The sequence below is a fragment of the Sinocyclocheilus grahami genome, unplaced genomic scaffold (assembly GCF_001515645.1).
Source record: "Sinocyclocheilus grahami isolate Dianchi unplaced genomic scaffold, SAMN03320097.WGS_v1.1 scaffold459.1, whole genome shotgun sequence".
In the NCBI taxonomy this organism is placed as follows: Eukaryota; Metazoa; Chordata; class Actinopteri; order Cypriniformes; family Cyprinidae; genus Sinocyclocheilus; species Sinocyclocheilus grahami.
The window spans coordinates 162,894-182,255 of record NW_015505638.1 but is presented as its reverse complement, the minus strand read 5'-3'; the positions used below and the strand labels follow the sequence as shown (position 1 = coordinate 182,255).

The 19,362-nt window shown below is 38.5% G+C and overlaps 2 protein-coding genes across 2 annotated transcripts in view; one reads left to right on the top strand and one right to left on the bottom strand.

Annotated features, from left to right (window-relative positions):
* The first annotated feature begins 4,111 nt into the window (after positions 1–4,111).
* Positions 4,112–5,689, top strand: pou3f2b (POU class 3 homeobox 2b). Its single transcript, XM_016234799.1, has one exon. It carries the CDS (start codon positions 4,219–4,221, stop codon positions 5,359–5,361), a length of 1,143 nt encoding a protein of 380 aa, XP_016090285.1. The 5' UTR covers positions 4,112–4,218; the 3' UTR covers positions 5,362–5,689.
* A 2,660-nt stretch (positions 5,690–8,349) lies between these two features.
* LOC107552823 (F-box/LRR-repeat protein 4-like) overlaps positions 8,350–19,362 on the bottom strand; it is an 11,575-nt gene continuing 562 nt past the window's right edge. The window contains exons 2-8 of the mRNA XM_016234812.1: positions 17,683–18,299; positions 16,309–16,645; positions 15,434–15,678; positions 15,126–15,339; positions 13,027–13,098; positions 9,742–10,054; positions 8,350–9,629 (exon numbers count right to left, since the gene is read on the bottom strand). Coding sequence (XP_016090298.1) covers positions 9,466–9,629; positions 9,742–10,054; positions 13,027–13,098; positions 15,126–15,339; positions 15,434–15,678; positions 16,309–16,645; positions 17,683–18,188 — 1,851 coding nt within the window. The 5' untranslated portion in view covers positions 18,189–18,299 and the 3' untranslated portion in view covers positions 8,350–9,465. The remainder of the gene's footprint in view (positions 9,630–9,741; positions 10,055–13,026; positions 13,099–15,125; positions 15,340–15,433; positions 15,679–16,308; positions 16,646–17,682; positions 18,300–19,362) is intronic.

Here is a 19,362-nt window from a genome sequence, read left to right as displayed (position 1 = left end):
GGGGGGGATGGTGGGGAATCCCACATTTTTCCTACCGATCTTGTTCAAGTGGAATGATTCAGAGTCTCTGAAGATGTTCGAGTTACTTTTGTTGCGTGGATGGATCGCATAACAGGTTTCCACTTTGCCTCACAGGGGTGGTCTCTTGCGCCCCCCACAATGATTGCAGACAATCGGTAGCCAGTTGTAGTGAGGGACAGATTTAACGATGTCTTTGTGTGGATTAATTGCATGGGATTACTAGATTCTCGGTGCAAGACCTGTTCAACAAGAGCTGTAGGATAGGCCTACTCCCCCACTGACAGAGATTGGTTTCCCCATCCACCAATCCTACACACACGCACTGTTTAATTTTCTTTTTAGAATTAATAGCTAAATCACATTTTTTTCTGGAATACTGGAAAGTGCAACCCGGCTTTCAGTGTGCGATTTATAGGCTACACTGATTTTAAGGTGACCAGCAATTTAAGGGTTTTAAAATAATTTTTAATCTTAATGTAAATTAAGGTAGGTAGTTTTCAGGGTGCAATCTGCCGATGTTCTCTCCCGCAAGCAGTTAGCTAAACGCCACTTATCGAAAATACTTAGTAAACAAAACACTGAAGTTTTGATTCGAAATACGAATAATGATATGTGTTGCATTCTGGACCGCCCAACAGGAGCGTGACTGGTGTGCTGTTGCTATGGTTACCTGGTTTAGCAATCGCTATTTTTTTTGGCATCTGTTTGGCAACAGTTAAAGTACACGCTCAGATTAACTTGTAATGTAAAATTATTATAATATAATATAATAACATTAATATAATTTTATAACTTTTTGAAACCTCTATATAAGCTACCTGTATGACACTATGTGTTTTTGCTAAGACCACGTGACACCCCCTCCCCCCAAATTCTTATCTGCTTGTAATGCAATATATATTTTTCTGCGTATCAGGTGATCAGATCATTGATTAGCGTAACTATGTGAAGAGTTTGATTATTGTGTGATTTAAAGCATGTCTTTGTAAAATGTAATTAATTATTTTCAATCAGTATTTGAACATGGCCGGGATCTTGTGTGAAAATCCACTGAGGGAAATATGTTGATGTATGGGGAGACAGCTACCTAATTAGACCATAAAAAATGGAATCTTTACAGCATGCGGGTCATATAATTACTGTTAATTTAACGCTCAGATTCTCTGTCATTAATTTTTATTCCCTTAAATGTAGTTTGGCAGCGGTTCCCGGAGCTCAGAAATAGATTTCACTGTATTTGAGAGAGCGCTGGCCCTTCCAAATGAATTACCATAGACCCCACAGTCCAAATAACAAGACTCGCATCATTTATGCGTTGTTAAGCCATGTAATTGAACGATCCATAGTTTGCATATTATACCATTAAAGTAATGTGCTTTGGTTTTCTCCCAACACGACTATTTAAGCTTCTGTGGCGTTGTGGTAATTCTCTGAATTACATCCTTAATTGCCATAAATGTTCTTTTGATTTGGGTGATTTCACTGTTACGCCACAATGATGTTCATTATTACGCGGATGAATTTCCGGAACGTGTCTTTAAAGTTTTCTGTTTTCTTCTTTTCATTTTTGGAACGCCCTTTAACCCCCAAGTAGGCCATCCTTGGATATTGTTTGTGTCTTTTCCCTTTTAACTGATTAGTGGCTGCCTTTGGATTTTTTTATATATAGCTTTTTTATCTATACCTCTTCTTCTTCTTCTTCTTCTTCTTCTTCTTCTTCTTCTTCTTCCTCCTCCTTTTTTTTGGATATGGAAAATTGTAAAACTAAGCAGTCATAGAGACCACACTGTAGCCTACAACAAGAACTTAAGAATGCTTACAGGCCCGTCCCATCTGGAAACAAATCAATTGAACCAATTCAAACAAAATGAACCTTTGTATGTCCATAATAATCACACACAAAAACTTTTTTCCTGACATTTCATAAACATATGAATCTGGATATATACCCAGAACTATTGATGTTCCTTTCAATAGCAGCTAAAAATATTTTAAGTAGTTTTTTATTGATATAGGCTAAACGACTTCTTTTTATAATAGTGTAAGGTAAATGTGTTGAATGTTATTGAAGGCCTACATTGTGGACTTTATTGGTATTTCTACCTTGTTTATTAGGCTATATAGGCTGTTGTTCAGTGACGCGTAATTGGACGGTGTTGTACGCCCTGCTTCAAAGTTCATTAGTCGTGCAAATTACACTTTATTTACTAACTTTAAACAGTTCCTTAAAATCAACTGATCTCTCTCTGTCTGTCTTGTTTCTTTTTGTCTTTTTTCCATCACCCATTCTGATTTACGTAGGGCCTTCCAGAGGAGGCGATTCTGGGGACGCGTGAGGCGTTGTTTAATGTACTGCTCTCTATAGCAACCAGCAGAGCTGCTGAAAAAATGTTCCCTCCTCGGACAATGTCGTGTGCTTTTCTTTACAGAGCCTCACAGAGAAGCCAGCTGGTCAGCTTTAGACACCTGCGGTCCCAAACGGCCCACTGTTTTCCCTCTGAAATATTCCTTTGACTTGTACACCGTGCAAACTCAGAGAGAAAAAAATATATATATATATTTTAAAGATTTATAAAGCAGTTGTTAATTAAAAGACAAGTGTAATTAGATATGTAAAATGCCATGTTTGGAGTAATAGTTGTTTTTATAATTATATTTGTAATTAAACAAGATAAAGAAAAATAAACCCAATTGCACTTACCGCCTAATAAAGGCATAGCCACTATGCAACACATGTGCTTCTGTCTGTGAATTACAACTTTTTTTTAATCAAATCGGCATTACTGTGCTTTATCTGGGACCAGATAATGTGAACGCAATTTATATCTAAATTTATACCAATTTATGCCTTATTTTGGTCATTAATTTAAAAAAAATGGAAGGCTGTTTTGTTTTATTTTTTATTTAATTTTTTTAGCCTATTTATTAACGGAAGCTGTCTTTTACTCACTTTTTAGTACGCGTCCTACACGTATATCTGCTTTTATTTGTTTATGCTTTACAGAGATGGTAGAAGTACAATTTATATATACAGCCAACATATTTTCTGCTCTTTATTTCTGAAAGAGAAAAATGACAACATAATATAACGTCATGTTTCTCTTTCTTATAGTATCACCTACTTTGAAACTGATGTAAAGTAGGCCTAACATGTAGGCCTTTTTAAAGTAATACATGTTTAAATGTTAAATGAAATATCTGCCTCAAAATAAATACCAGTGTGTTTCTTATTCTGTTCTTTCGTTTCTTTCTTTCTTTTGTGATTACAATTTTTTTCTAACACTAATCTGCTCAAGACGGCATAATTTCACTCATCAAAGTTCATTTCAGTCCAATTCAAATGTATGTGTATAGCGCTTTTCACAATACACATTGTTTCAAAGCAACTTTACAGAAAATGCATGTCTATTACATAGTTATTGCCTGTGATGCCAGCAAACGTAGCTATTCATTAAAGCCCTGGCTTGTTTGTTTGTGGCAGTTATTCAAAATCAAACACCTGAATGAGATCAAACGATATTTTAAACAAATTAGTTAATATCTGGTCTAAAGCTGGAAAACAAATTCTTTAATACACTTGAATTTAATTCTCCGTAAAGTCCGTAAAGTTGACTGTGTTCAAATAGCCTACTTCTTTGTAGTTAGGCCAGCAAACATCACGCTAGAAAGATTAGATAGCTTCCCTTATCTGACAAATGAAACCCCGAACCTGTAATCAATAAATATATGAAATGACATCATATAAAATTGTTTTCATTTATTGCATGAATTCTATTAAATAAGACACATACATACATAGGCTACATACACATGCACACAAAATCGCAAATTCCGTAACAGACAAGTTTGAAATGAATTCCTCTCCAAGTTATAAAAATCATAACCTTTGATGTTCTTCGCTCCGGTCTTGGTGGCCCGTCGGTCCCTCACATTTCAGAGGTGCTCCAGGACACGGAGTTATTTTGAGGGAAAGAGGCAGTGTTTGTTAAGGCTCTCCGGCATCCAATGAAATGAAGGCTGCCTCCAAAAAACGCGTCCATCGTCCCTTTCCACCCAATGAGCGTCGTCGAGGGGCGGAGCTCAGGTGCGCGCCGCTGCGTACACTTGGCAAAGAGCCTGGGAGACGCCTGTGGCAAAAGAGTAACTGTCAAATGCAAGGTTCCTTTAATAGGAGCGATCAGTCCGGCTCCGAGAGTCATGGCGACTACAGCATCCAATCATTACAATATCCTCACCTCCAGCCCATCTATTGTACACTCGGAGCCTGGGAGCATGCAGCAAGCCACGGCTTACAGGGACGCGCAAACCCTGTTGCAGAGTGACTACTCACTGCAGAGCAACAGTCACCCGCTGAGCCACGCGCACCAGTGGATAACAGCCTTGTCACACGGAGAAGGAGGTCCGTGGTCGTCCAGTCCCCTCGGCGAGCAGGACATCAAGCCAGCGGTGCAGAGCCCCCGGGACGAGATGCACAATTCCAGCAATTTACAGCATCAGTCGCGGCCACCCCATCTGGTACATCAGACACACGGGAACCATCACGATTCAAGGGCATGGAGAACAACGACGGCGGCTCACATCCCCAGCATGGCCACGTCGAACGGACAGAGCCTTATTTACTCGCAGCCCGGGTTCGGCGTGAACGGTCTCATCCCGGGCAGCGGCCAGGGCATCCACCACCACAGCATGCGCGACGCGCACGAGGACCACCACAGCCCACACCTCAGCGACCACGGCCATCCACCGTCCCAGCACCAGCACCAGCACCAGCCGCACCAGAGTCACCACGACCACTCGGACGAGGACACGCCGACCTCGGACGACTTGGAGCAGTTTGCGAAACAGTTCAAGCAGCGGAGGATCAAGCTGGGCTTCACGCAGGCGGACGTCGGACTAGCTTTGGGAACGCTCTATGGAAATGTGTTTTCGCAGACCACGATATGCAGGTTTGAGGCCCTGCAACTCAGCTTCAAAAACATGTGCAAGCTCAAGCCTTTGTTGAACAAGTGGTTGGAGGAGGCAGACTCCACATCTGGCAGCCCCACGAGCTTGGACAAGATAGCTGCGCAGGGGAGGAAACGGAAAAAGAGGACTTCCATCGAGGTAAGCGTCAAAGGGGCTTTGGAGAGCCATTTCCTTAAGTGCCCAAAGCCAGCCGGGTCGGAAATTACTTCGCTGGCGGACAGTCTGCAGTTGGAAAAAGAGGTAGTGAGGGTTTGGTTTTGTAACAGAAGACAGAAAGAGAAACGGATGACTCCTCCCTGCGGACCTCTACCGGGTACCGAGGACGTATACGGAGACACGCCGCCGCATCACGGGGTTCAGACGCCAGTTCAGTGAGAAAAGACAAAAACAATACAAAAACAAGGACATATCTTATCATACTGACTGCCTCAGTCTTCATTTATGATTATGTTCACATTGGAGCTATCCAAAGTGAAAGCAGCTGCGGTTTAGACTACTGAGGCGGGAGAGCAGATTATATCCGTCTTCAATGTTACTCAGAATTCGTACTGCTGCAACAGAGGGGACCGTGCGTTCCCCGCGCCAGCATAGAGAACGGTTGTTCTGTGAATACCCAGCACTGTGAAAAGACGCAGTTTTAAGGTGTAACCCTACTATTTATCAAACACTTTGAGACGAGCGAAAATGTCCTACTCAAACGCGAGCATGGGTGTCCCATAGCCAGATGTTTACATCTAGACCCATTCACTGCATTTTCTGTTGCGAGATTAAACTGAAAAGTGACTAGTGCTGCAGCATTGACAAGTACACGCCATTTTTACTTTTGTTGTGGGCGACTGAGGGTGAATGAACATCGATTCGACTGAAAGAAAAAAAAACCTTAGTGTGACATGCATCCACCCACAGTATTCTTCCATTTTCTTGGGATCAAAAGGCCTTTAAACATTATTATTATTATTATTATTATTTAAATACAGCACAGTTATGTATCAATTTTCCTACTTATGGAGACACAGTGAGATGCAAGGTCACACTAAACAGATGTTGTAGTCTTGGCGCCAAGAAATTAGTCTCACCCAATTGATTCTGGTCTTTTTCTCGGATTTATCAATACGTATGGGTCTAAATTGAAAAGAAATAAAAAGAAACTTCCAGCATCGAGCTGCAGACATGTCACCGAAGGGCTAGTGATAGAAACCTGGCATTTCCTTCGATCTAGTCATATTACCATAAAATACAATTGTTTCACATGATATATATATATATAGGATAGGCTATAGTTACCCTGAGGTATTGAGGATTGATGCTGAGTGTTGCTTTCAGCGTTTAACACAGCGCGCTGTTTTTTGTGGTAAAGACACAATAAAGGCCAAATGTTCGGCCATTGTTTAGAACATCTAAACTAGTTCGATTTAAATGTCGTAGATTTAGTAAAGAACCAGTTATAGATGAAGTACTATTATTTAAGGTGTCGCTTAGTTGTGTGGCATTAAAACGGGGGCCTCAAATAGGCCTTCTTTTATGGCATTAATTAATTTAGCAATGAATGTAGTTAATCAGTGTTCAGTTACATTTGAATATAATTTTGACAACAGTAAACCATAAAAGTTTATTTTACTGATAATGTGAAACATTACGTCGTCTTCGTAATAGCTTTCATAATTGTGTCGATTAATGATAGTGAACTGAATTTAATTTCTGGAGTTGCTTTTACATGGTTTTCGTGGTGCTTGCTTGGAAGGTTTGCAATAAGCGAATCGTGCAAATCCCAGTCCCTTTCCAATTCAGAGATTATAGACACATTATAGATCAATTATAACTAGACTAGTTAAAAAAGTTTTAAAGTGATAACATTGTTTCCATATTTGGGAAAACAGGACGTTTTAAGTCAAGAATTGAGCTATTAATACCGTGATTGTGTAAAACGGTCATCCTTATCCTCTAGTGCCATCTAGTGAGGTTTTATTCTAAGACACCTAAAGCAACATTGATTAAACGTAACAACAGCAGCACATGGCGACTTCTAGCTCAGCATTCAGCGGTTTTCTTCGGTGCTCTTTGATTTCAATATGCTTCCATGTTAATTTGCACCGTTTAATGTTACACATACGACGGATCATAATGAATCATAATTAATCCTGGTTTCCCCCCAAAACATATAGGCTACTTTGGTTGAAAATACCAGAAGCGTTTGAGAATTTTCTGAACTTTTAATTTTCTTTCTGAACTATGATTAGTTTTGCTGAGGTATAAGACACACAATAGACATGAACATTGGAAATTGTATTTTGAATATAATATTTTAAATGTCCACCAGCTTATCTTTCATTAAAAAACACCTTTACATATTGCAGACTCAATTTCAGAAGGCCTACTTTAACTATAAATAAAATGATTTTGTTTAATATTAAATTATATCAAGCAGCTTATGCATGATGCTCTTGCATTTTCTAAATAATCCTAAAGAAGGTTTTTTTCTCTCTCTCAAACAATTACTGTGTATATTGTATTTAAATCTTCTTGTTTTGATAATTATACAAATGAAAAATTAGAAATTAATATGAATATAGAGGTTAACCTGTAGTGCACAACCTGTAGATATTGCATGAACAAAACCCCTTTAAAATTTTATTTGGCTTAGAAAAGTGCATCAAAACCTATGATGGGTCAACTTTTTATATGAGAAAATTCATTATTTTTATGTTCTGAAAATAACTAACTGCAAAATTATGCATTACATGTTTATATATTTTTAGGCTTTCTTTTGTTTAAAACTTGCTTATGTCAGGAAACGTTTGGAGGCGTTAATAAGACTCCTAAAACTAGATTCTGTTACAAAAGGTATATGAAACAGAGAAAAGGCCAAATGCATTTTGATGCTAAACCCATTGTAGCAGGAGTGCAGTGCCACTTCTAAATTACAGGGTCTATAAGCAGAGGCAGACAGTATTATTATGCTTTCTGCTGTTGATCTATTTACAGGGGCGTAATGACAGTTTTCTGTATAGAAATCAAGAAATCGTTTTGTCTAATTAACTGCATCCCTCCAGGTCCTCAGGGCACGTTAGAGCTCCTCAGTCCATCATTAAAGTAGACATAAACAATTCATTACATCACTGTTAGTCCAATAAGACTGTCACTGCCAGATGCATTATTAATACGCCGTTAAACTCGGAGGGATTAAGACCAGGGAAGTTTTTTGACTTTCAGCTTGACCAAATTATTGAATCTCACGGGTGGAGATAATATAGACCAACCACTTGCCAAACATAATGTGTGTGATTTAGCACTAGTGATAAGATCAATTCTTTTATAATCTAACAATCACAAAAAAAAGACAAGCACACAAAATATTAAGCCTCACTTTATTGAACCAAGACCTCGACTGTCACTCTCAGATCTGACATAATGCCTCCTGCTTCCAAACGGCACACATTTAATACAATATACAAACTATTGACAACAAATAATTCACTGTAGCTACAGTACAATTGAACATAAATACAATCTATTTAACGTTAGGTTGCGTCTAATTAACTTTAGAGTTTGTTTACATGGTGTGCTTATTATACTGCTAGTAAAGCACAAGTCAAATTGAAAACCATTTTTTCTTTAAATATGGCACTTAAAAAACTTTTGCCAAAAGCACATTTTATTCTTAATCCTAGTTTTGACTTGAATAGTTGTACACCTTTAAATAATAAAGTACATTGCCATCTGTGTTTTTCAAAATTAAAGTGTATTAAGAAAAAAGAAAAACCCTTTGGTTTAGGGTGATTTTAGCAAATCACAATTTAGCATTGCACAATATAGACAACCAGCAAACAAACAAAGCACTTCTCTCTTTAAAACTAAGGCACAAGGATATGTCATCTACCGGTTAGCATGTGCCTTTGTAAAAGGAAACGTCAAGTTTTGCAATAGAGAAAAGCTTATATTTTGGTATTTGCCCTATTGTGTATATACATGTGCATAACAGGATTGACTCAAGATATGGGCAAAGTTTCACACAAACAAGGTATTGCCACAAAAGATTTCTGTGCCCAAGATTCAAGTCAATGTCCTGAATTTATAGTCAATCAATAAATAGTCATAGTACATTATTTCACGATATTTAACATTGATTTGACAACATTTAACAAAGCAAATAAAACAGTGGTACTGAAACACTTGAATAAGTACGTTTAAAACGAAACCATTCGGCTGTAGTACAGCATACTACAAACGTCTCTCTCTGAAGACAAAAATATAACCCTGAGATTAAGATCAAAAACTGAGGTCTGATGAAATGTGTGAGATTCAATACATAGTGAGACCATTCAAGCTAAGAGCGAGTGAAACATCTATAACATCTTCGAACCGGCAGTTCACAGTTTGTGCAGTTCAAGGCAGCAAGTTCACAGCACCATGCGTCACCTGTCTCCCCAGGGTCTTAAAGACCATCCTGTAAAGCTGCTCCTGCTCGGGACCCATCGAGTTTTACTGAGTGAAACTCTTCTTGATGAACACATTTGGGAAAAGTCCACTGAGCTCCTGGACGAAGCGAGAGTCAATCTGCGAGCAGAAGGACACATCCAACAGCTTTAGCTGAGGACAACACTGCAGTAATTTCCGCAGAGAGACAGGGCTCACCATCCGTGTGCCTGAAAAACAACAATGAAAAAGAGTTAAAGGGATAATTCACCCAAAATGTTTTTCAGGTTTGAATCCTTAAACCTTAGATGAATTAAAAAAAATTAAATAAAATGATCTCACCCAGTATATCAAGGTGCTCCAGAGCACTGCAGTTGGCGGCCAGCTCCTCCAGGTCAGAGTCGCACACGGTGCGGTTGGCGGTGAGGAAGAGCTTTCGTAGGCGGGGCAAACTGCGGGCCAAGTGCTGGAAGCAGCCGGAGCTGCTCTGAAGCGTGGAGCACCAACCCAGGTCCAGCTCTTCCAGGAGCCTGCAGCCTGAAACCAGCTCTGCCAGACCGCGCTCACTTAGGTTCCTGCAGCGCCACAGGTCGAGGGAGCGTAGAGAACGGCAGCGTGCACTCAGCATGCTCGCCACCACATCATAGTCCTCAATCTGTGATGAAATCACCATGTAGCTACAGTAAACCACTCATCGATAATTGAAAAGCTATTCTATGACCGTATGAAGACGAACAATCAGACAAACCAATGTTCCTGTAGCTGAAATGGAACACACAGATTTGCATACCTCATACCAAATACAATAATTAGGGTAAATTTAAATTGATTAGGCCACTTTGGAATGGAAAACTGAAAAGGAGAAATGTTCTTAAGATTGTTTACATGTTCTTTACACTAAGAAAAAATGGTTCTTTTAAAAATTTTCACTGAAAGGTTCTTTGGGGAGCCTAAAATGGCTCTTCTATGGCATGTTGCGAAAACCCCCTTTTGGAACCTTTATTTTTCAGAGTATATAACATCATAAAATTGCACTCTGATGCAACTAATCTGGTGTATCAGGGGTTGTGGGCAATAATATCCCAATAAACATGCATGGATGTCTACTTTAAAATAAAAATAGTACACCATTTGTGTCCCTTTGATATACTATTTTCAATGTATTATTATAATTATTATTACTATTAGAGATTCACTAAACCTAATCTTGCATACTGTGTAGAATGGATAGTATGTGACAATAGCATTTTAGTGCCATATTAAAATAAAACAAAATTGATTTTAAAACTCTCAAAACAAGATTTCAAAAATACATGTTTTGAGAATGAATGTGTAACATTATGGGATTAAAATATAATAATAAATGACAACAGTAAAGTCAAATTATAAGGTTAAAGTCATACAATTATGAGAATAAATTCATAATGTACCACTTTAAAAATAAGGTGATGTAAGCTTTTTTCCTGCAAGACTTTCAATTCATTAGCCACTACAGGTAACAATCTAGAATATCAAAAAGTGAACTAAACAGTAAAACTATTTGTGGTATAAACCAGTGTGTTTATGATTACAAAAATAAAATATAGCTGCAAGCAGCAATATGGGGCCAAGCCCCGAACAGGCAGCAAAAGCAGTGCAAAGCCGGAAGAGCAAAAACAACACAAAGAGAATGTCGGCAGTACAGGTGAGATTGAACTCAAAATGAACAAAAAGAGAAAGAAAGAAAAGTACAATGCTTACCCAGATAATAAAGAAATCGAAATGACACAACACACAATTTCAAAAAGTTGACCCACACTGAACTCAAATCCATGACTTCAGGGTCTGGAGCCTATCACTCATCTTGTTGAGCTACTGGGAAGGTGGAATCTGTACATAAATGAACAGCGTTTTGTATTCAAATAAGATATCTCTTAAAAAGGCACAATGTCTGCAGTTTTGGCGTGGTCCACACAGGACTCAAACCCAAGACCGGAAAGGTCCAGGGTATGTCACTTTACAACTTGTGCCACTCAGCTGATGTGAAATACTTAGGCTGCTAAGGAGAGCTTTCAGTGTGAAAATAAACACACAAAAGCATAACTTAGCATGTTACTGACATTAGCATGCTAAGCTGACAATGTTAATGCAGTTTATGGTTAATCTAACCAATTAGCATGCTAAGTTAATTAGCATAACACCACAAACTCTGGCATGGTCAGAGAGGTATTTCTCGGGAACGGTAGTGAATATCAAAAATCTGTTCAGTCATTTCTGTGCAGCTCTGTCCAAAGATCATCTGCGCTAATTTTGGAGAAAATAGGACAAATTTTGTAGGAGTAACGAAACAGTTTTTAATTTATTTCAATATGGCGGACAGGCATATTGATGGAAAATGACAAATGAGATATCATCGGAATCAGCATAAACCAAGGAACGTACAGACAATGTTGGACAATGTTTTCAAAAGTTAAAAGAGGTTTTGCAAAAAAAAACGTATATCTCTGGAGCACAGAGTGGCGCCGTGTTAAAACTTCTCAGGTACCTTCAGGACATGCTGACGATGAAGCCAACCAAATTTTGCGCCAATATGTCAAATCATTTAAAAGATATTGCAATTTATGACAAAATTCAAAATCAGTATCCATGGATTCAGCATGGCAAAAAGGAATCCATCAACACCAAGATCATGATTTTCTGACAAACCGTTCAAAAGTTATTAGCAAAAATAGCCTTTTTCCGTATCTCATGACCCATTGGTGGTGCTGTTCCCAAATTAGGCATGTATCCTCAGACCATAGTCTTGATGAAGCACAGCAAGTTTTGTGTCGATTGATCAAACTTTGGCTGAGATACAGCCTCTGAACCAATTTTTGGGCGACTTCCTTGATTTTGAGATGTCATAACTTTTGAACAAAGATGAATAAAAAAAAAAATCTGTTCAGTCATTTCTGTGTGGCTCAGTCCAAAGATTTTTATAAGAATTGGACAAAATTTAAAGGAGAAGTAGCGAAAAAACTGCAAAAATGTACTGTACAACATGGCTGCTATTGTAATGGGTGAAGACTTTAATGTAAGATGTTGAATGTGATCAGCATGATGAGAGAAATCAGGTGTACTAAGTTTCATTTTGCTAGATCAAAGGGTTCAAAAGTTATATGGTGGCGCTATAGAGTTGATCCTAGAGACCCCAAAGTTGGTCAGATCCCTATTCATGGCCATCTCTACAACTACAAGTATACCAAATTTCATTATTTTCCTATGTTCCCTTCATAGGGCCGCCATTGACTCCCATTTGGGAATAATAATAATAAAGTAAACCAACTGAAAAAGTACATGATAACAAATACCATTTGCATTTCGCAATATAAAGCATAATAACAGACTGTTTTTTTACAGCTAAAATAACCAGAATCGACTAACACCGGAAGCCTTGCACGTTTATCAAAGTTAAACATAGTCATGCCCACTTTTTCATTAAAAAAGTAAATAAGGTAGACACAAGGAAGACTTTATTCTCATAATGCTAAGACATTATTTTCAAAAGCCTTTTTATGTTGACCATTGTTTTTAATGGATACCATTGTCATTTGCAAACTTGGATTTAGCCACAAACCACACATCAGTTCCACTGTCCAATGGACTCACCATGACACAGCTTCCCAGGTTAAGGTGCCTGAGCTCTGGGCAGAATGTGAGGATGCTCAATATGGCTGATTGCTGCATGTGGAAAGAAATAAAATGGAGAAAACAGTGATGATTAGCACACAACACTAATGAGAGAATAACACAACCTTCTATTCAGATGCTAGTGGAGTTACAGGAGACAAAGGAATGCACATTTGATATCACAAATTATAGATGACAACACATTTAACTCCGCTATTCAATATTCTTCTAAATAGATGTGTCAAAATAAAACTATTATATGACCTCACTGTCTGGCACACACGGTTGACACTCGCATCGGAGATAGAGTGACATGATTTTTCACAGAAAAAAAAAATGTTTGTTTTGATTTTAAAAAGCTGAAATGTCATGAGAGCACCACTAAGAGAATACAGTCATTGTTTTCATTATTGTGTAGGCTTCCAAAACAATCACTCAACCATCTGAAGACTGACAGTTCTCTTTGAGCTAGCTCTGTGTAGATTTCCATTGTTATTTACAGCATTAGGTTCCCTAGAAGACATTTTATTTACAGCTATGATGACAGAGAGGTGGGTTTGCTACAGGCACAGCCTGCCGCCTGTGTGTTTGTGTGTATATTTACGTGCAGTCGCCATCACTACAGAAAATCTACAGAAACATTATACCTGTTGGATGTGGCACCAATACAACTACGAATGCTGATTCACAGTTAACCACACACAGAGGGATGGGACGACGCTAGATTAGTGGCATGCTTGGGCCTGTACCAGCATGAAGAACTGATTTAAAAGTGATAATGCCAGTATGCAAGACTTACAAGGCCTGATGCTGTATAATTAGGACAGGTAACTATAACAGCTTAAAATAGGCTGGCATAAGCATGTTTTCTTCTTCAACTCCCAAGATAACTTGCTTTTTTAATGATGTAGTATAAAACGAAGGTAAAATAAACAAAGGTGATGCATGATAAAGCACACAACCTTTGGGGGAACACAAAATTTCATGGATCAGTAATTAGCAATTTCAGCTTTGATGTTAAAAACCATCATCACCACCCAAACCTTTCACTTTAATCATGGATACAGTCATAAAGATGTGATGCAGGAAATACAGTGAACATCACACAATTACTGAAGTATACAATGGGGTACAGAAACACATTGTTCATCTAATCTGTATGGAACTGAGAAGAGGGACAGTTTCCGTTTCTGGTGTATTTATGTTTGTTGTACTGCAGCGGGAAAATAAAATGTTGTGATTGGCTGTCCCTCACAATGGACCGGAGGGTTAGGGAGCCACAACTTAAAACAAGCAAATTATCTTGGCTGACTATCTACATAACAACACTGTTGCCTTCTATAAAGCTGCATATTAACCTTTGTCAGGGTAGAACCATATTTAGGCCCTGTTTACACACAGCGTTTTAAAATGAAAATGATCCTCGTCTACACTTGCATTTCAGAAACGTTCTCGGTCCACTCTACACAACTGAAAACGTGACCATTCATACAGGTACGTAATATGGACTGTACGGTTGTTTAACAATGTTCCGACTGTTCAGCCGATGGAAAAAAAAACTTTAAGTAGACAAAAACTCCACAAAACAGTTTTAAAAGTTGTGAATTGTAAAAATTACATGAACAAGGACCTTTATAAAGTGTGTGTAATTCTCACCCTCACAGCCTCATTTTCATTTACGCAAAGTTCAAACCTGACTAAGGTCTATTGCCGAATTGAACTTGTTTCATAATTGATGAATTTTCACACTTATTGAACTGAAATGTATGAACACTGAACTGATTTGTGCTGAATAATGACACCATTGTCTGTTGTTTATATGCTGCTTTACAGCAGAATTTGAATTTGTCTCATATTTGAGGAAATTATTATTTTCCTGTCTATTACTGTGGAACTGTAATAATGACTGAAATTTTTTTTTTTAATTTGAAAATTCAAATGAAATGTAATTACAAATTAAAAATACATAAAAATTAATAGTTTTGATCAATAACCTATATTTCCCAAATGCTTTTTACACGAGAATCAGAATTTTACATGAAAATCAGTCATTAGCATTTTCTCAGTCTTGCTCTCACCTCAACTTTTGTGCGGTACAGCACAAGCCTGCGTAGATTAGGGAGTTTGGCGATGAGATTGAAGGTCTGAGGTTGCAGACGGTCACAGGAAGCCAAATTGAGCTCCTGGAGGCACTGACACGTCTGGGCGATCACTTCTAAACACGCTTCAGTCAGGAAATGACAGCACGACAGCTCCAAACACACCAGACTCAGTCCACAGGCCTTCATAAAGCTTGAGGAAAAAAGACAGAGATGGAGGGACTATTACAGCACATTTGGCAGATCAAAACACTTTAAATATCTTGATAAGAGACTCTCGCCATTACCTGCAGAATCCGGCAGCCGTCACGGCTCCACGGTTGCCTGTCCAAGACATGTTTAGTCTCTGCAGGAGGGTGCAGCGGCTCTGCAGGTGGCTCAGAGAGGCGTCTGTGAGCTGGGCCCAGTACGGCTGCAGGCTGAGCTGGATGTACTGCAGTGGGTCACAGCAGTGTTTGTGAAAAAGCTTGCAGCTCTGAGCCAATCGGCACAGGTCCGGAACAGGCAGATGACTCACAATCAGCTGGATTAGCTAAAGTGGCACAAACAAACAGCGACCCTCAGACCAAAACATGGCATGCTAAATATTCTTCTTGTGTATCAAAGTACGTTACTTGTAAAGACAGAGATACTAAGATTACTCTCAAGATGTTTGTGAAGGCACTGATTATGTTTTTTGCTACGTGCACTGTTGGGAAGAGTGAACAATAGTATGAGTGTGAAGCTGGATATCAGTTATCAGATAATGGCCAGATTATGTTTCGTGTTTGCTGTAATGAGACTGTGAGGTTGGCAGTGGTTTGGACAGGAGATCTGAGCTGCATGCAGGTAATGAGGGGTTACGCATTGGAAAGGTATTTTTAAATTACAATAAAATGGTCACTAATTATCTGAAAAAAGACCTACTGCAACCACACAAGCTGGGACTTGAGGAACTAGACCGAATCCCAAGTATTCCTCTTCAATATCCGTCTGGTACATAGAAGATTTCAACATTCTATGGTCCAACTTGTGCTGTTATCCACAATTCTTGACAACAATCTTTGTTATCTGGCCTACATACTATTTTTTAATCATGTAGATGGCACAAACTACATATTCCCAAGCATTCCAAAACTCACAGGCATCATGGGTAATTACAGTGAGAGTTTCCAAAGCTAACCTCATAAGGGAGCCTTTCAAAGTAGCCGTTCCCCAGGTTGTGCCTGTTTTCTCCACCCGACCTGCAGCAGAGGCCTCCTGCATCACTGATCTCCTCTTCACTGTCACTCAGATCGCTGATGTCTATGACAGGGATCTTATAGAGGGCCAGAATGGGTCTCTCCCGAACGCCTCGCAGGATCACTGCATCCAGCTCAGTGTAGTAATCCAACAGAGTGTTGTTCACCTCCAGACGCAGCAGGTTGCTGGCAAAACTGATCTGCCTGATGCTGGGGGAGAACTGGCGAGCTTGAGGGGTCAGAGCTTTGTTGGGCTTGCCGGCCCACAGAACCTCCCATCTGCAAAAAATACAACAATATGACAATACTCAAAACACAAACAATGGCATCCAACTCTGTAAAACAATCTGTGATATTGTTATTCAATTATGATTCTTAACTGAATATTAAGTTACATCTCGAAATCAGAAATTTGTTCACAATTTGGTGCAGTTGAAAATGCATGAAACTGCCATGACTACAGTTTTGGTTGAAATGGTTTACTAAAATGGTTTATTTAAAATAGGTAAAAAAGTTTTTTTTTTTATACCATATATTTTAAGTAAATATAAAATCTGAAAAATATTTTAGTAACATTTATATATATTATATTTTATATAATATAATTTTAATGTGTCCTTCATGAAGTGTAATTATTAATTACATTAACATATTAAATTAACTTATTAAAGAATTAGAGTTAGGGTTGGGTTTGGTTTAGAGTTAGTTGCTTGTAATTACGCATAATTTATTGTTTATTAATTATTATTATAGTAAATACATGTAACATGTAACTAATACACAGCTTTCAGCTGGATAAAACAATAATTGTGTCCGTCTTCATTTCGGGCTGCACTGCAGCAAAATGGTGATTTTTTTTACTATACCCACTTTATCTAATATTATTATGTATTTAAAAAATATATTGTAATATTTATATTTTAGTAATATTGGTTATTAAATTGCATAGTTAAGGAATACATTTGTATTGTCTTACTGATGCATTACAATGAATTAATGGATTTTGTTAAAATAAGCAAAAACACGAACATTTAATGAGTAAAATATATCTGGACAAGCTTTATTGGAGTGGGGTTTTTCATTTGGGTTAATGTACACTTTAGATAAGCTAATACTTATTAATAGACTACTGATTACTAATAAATGGACTACATAGCCTAAACATAATAAATAAACATATAAAAGATGAATTCTCTAGCTTATAGTAACTGGCAGGGCAACCTGGGGCTAAATGCCATGGATCATATTTTGTGGGATTAGAACCTACAACCTTTTGATTACAAATCCAGGACATTCGCTCACACCTAACATTTTACCTCACATCAGCTGGAGGATTCTGGGAGAAAGGGTTGAGCGAACATGCTAGGATCCTGACAACGGCCCCGGGGTGGTAGGTCTCCAGCACCTCCACAGCTGTGGGATAGACGGGCTCCTCGAAGGCCAGTTCCAAGTAGTCCAGGCTGTGGAAATTGGGCGGCGTACGACGGAACGGGGAAGCAGTGCTGGTGCACTGCTCCCACCAACTTCCGTAAGTGCGGAACACAGCTGTCTGGGTGAAGTCTCCTGAGCTGGGATAGACGTTAGGCACTCCCGCCAGATTCCACATGGTATAGGACATGCTGTTCTCACTGCCATAGTGAGAGCTGAAGTCCAGGACCTCTTTGCCATACTGCTCGATCTCAACGGTGATGGGGAGCGCCGAACGCTGGCCCAGCTCCACTGCCCGCCGGCTACCCAACGCCTCGCTCCGTGTCCCACTCCTGGAGCGCCGCCGTAGACAGATATAGTAAAACATGCTCAGAAGGGTTAGCATAGGAAACATGGAGCAGCAGGACTGTGTTTGAGTCAGGAAGCACAGCCCTTTTCTCTTCCCTGCACTGCAGCACAATAGGCTCTACACAGTACAGGCTATAGGCCAAACTGCATGCATGACCTGTGGGTTATAGAGAGACACACACAAACAAAATCACACAAGACTGTGAGAACCCTGAAATATGAAGGAAGATAAGTAATTTTATGGGCTTCATTCATGAAACACAAGTTAAATTCAATAGTGTATATCATTCGTAAAAGCATTCAATGACAATTTACATAAGAATGGAATTATGAACAACATACATATAGTACCTTATATGCTGTAAATGCTAAAGGAAACCTTCTGGTTTAAATACAAGCTAAACTCTCAGAAAAATAATTTCTCTCAGAAAAACAAATAGCCTACAGATAAATGCATTGACAGCAGAGTTATTATTAACTAAAACTAAAAAAACATTTTTGTTAATTAAAATAGAGCTGAATTAAAACATACACAATCTAAACGAAAATTAGAAATGTTTCCTTGGTAACCAACTAAGTTTAAACTGAGGCACATTTGCTGCCATTTGCTCAGGATGTGATCATCCCAAATGATGCAGAAACAACATAATTGTTGACTTCTCTATAATAATTAAGCCATTTTGAGAACTGAGCATGTTCAAACATCTATTGTGGAGTGGAATCTGGGTCGGGGCAGACTACAGTTTCTTACAACACTGACACTTGTACATCCATTTGTAAGTGTATTTCTGTACATATCGTTTGGCTTGTTTTTCCAAAACGAGTTAGTAAAAATGATTTTCAGATAGTTTAATTTGCATATGGCTCATTTGATCCAAGGACATGCAAACAGCATGTCTTAATGTGTAAAATATATATAATAAACTGTATTGCATATCCCTGAAAAATCTAACTACTGGCATGAACCATAAAGTCTAACAATGGAACTTCCTGTTAAAGGTCTTCCTGTTGAGAGATTTATATGAAATAATGACTTCTGTCAGTTTTTTTTTCTCTCCAGTGAAGATGTATTTCTGTTACTTACGCGATATATTCTAGTGGTTTAAGATAAAACAACAAACTAACATCATGCTGATTACTGCCAAATAGTAAACAAAAAAAATTGTGAAAGCCATTCAATGAATAACTACCACCATAGCAAGTTACCACCATAACTACCC

Coding starts and splice junctions, on each gene's coding strand:
- pou3f2b (XM_016234799.1), top strand. CDS start 4,219: ATGGCGACTACAGCATCCAATCATTACAATATCCTCACCTCCAGCCCA.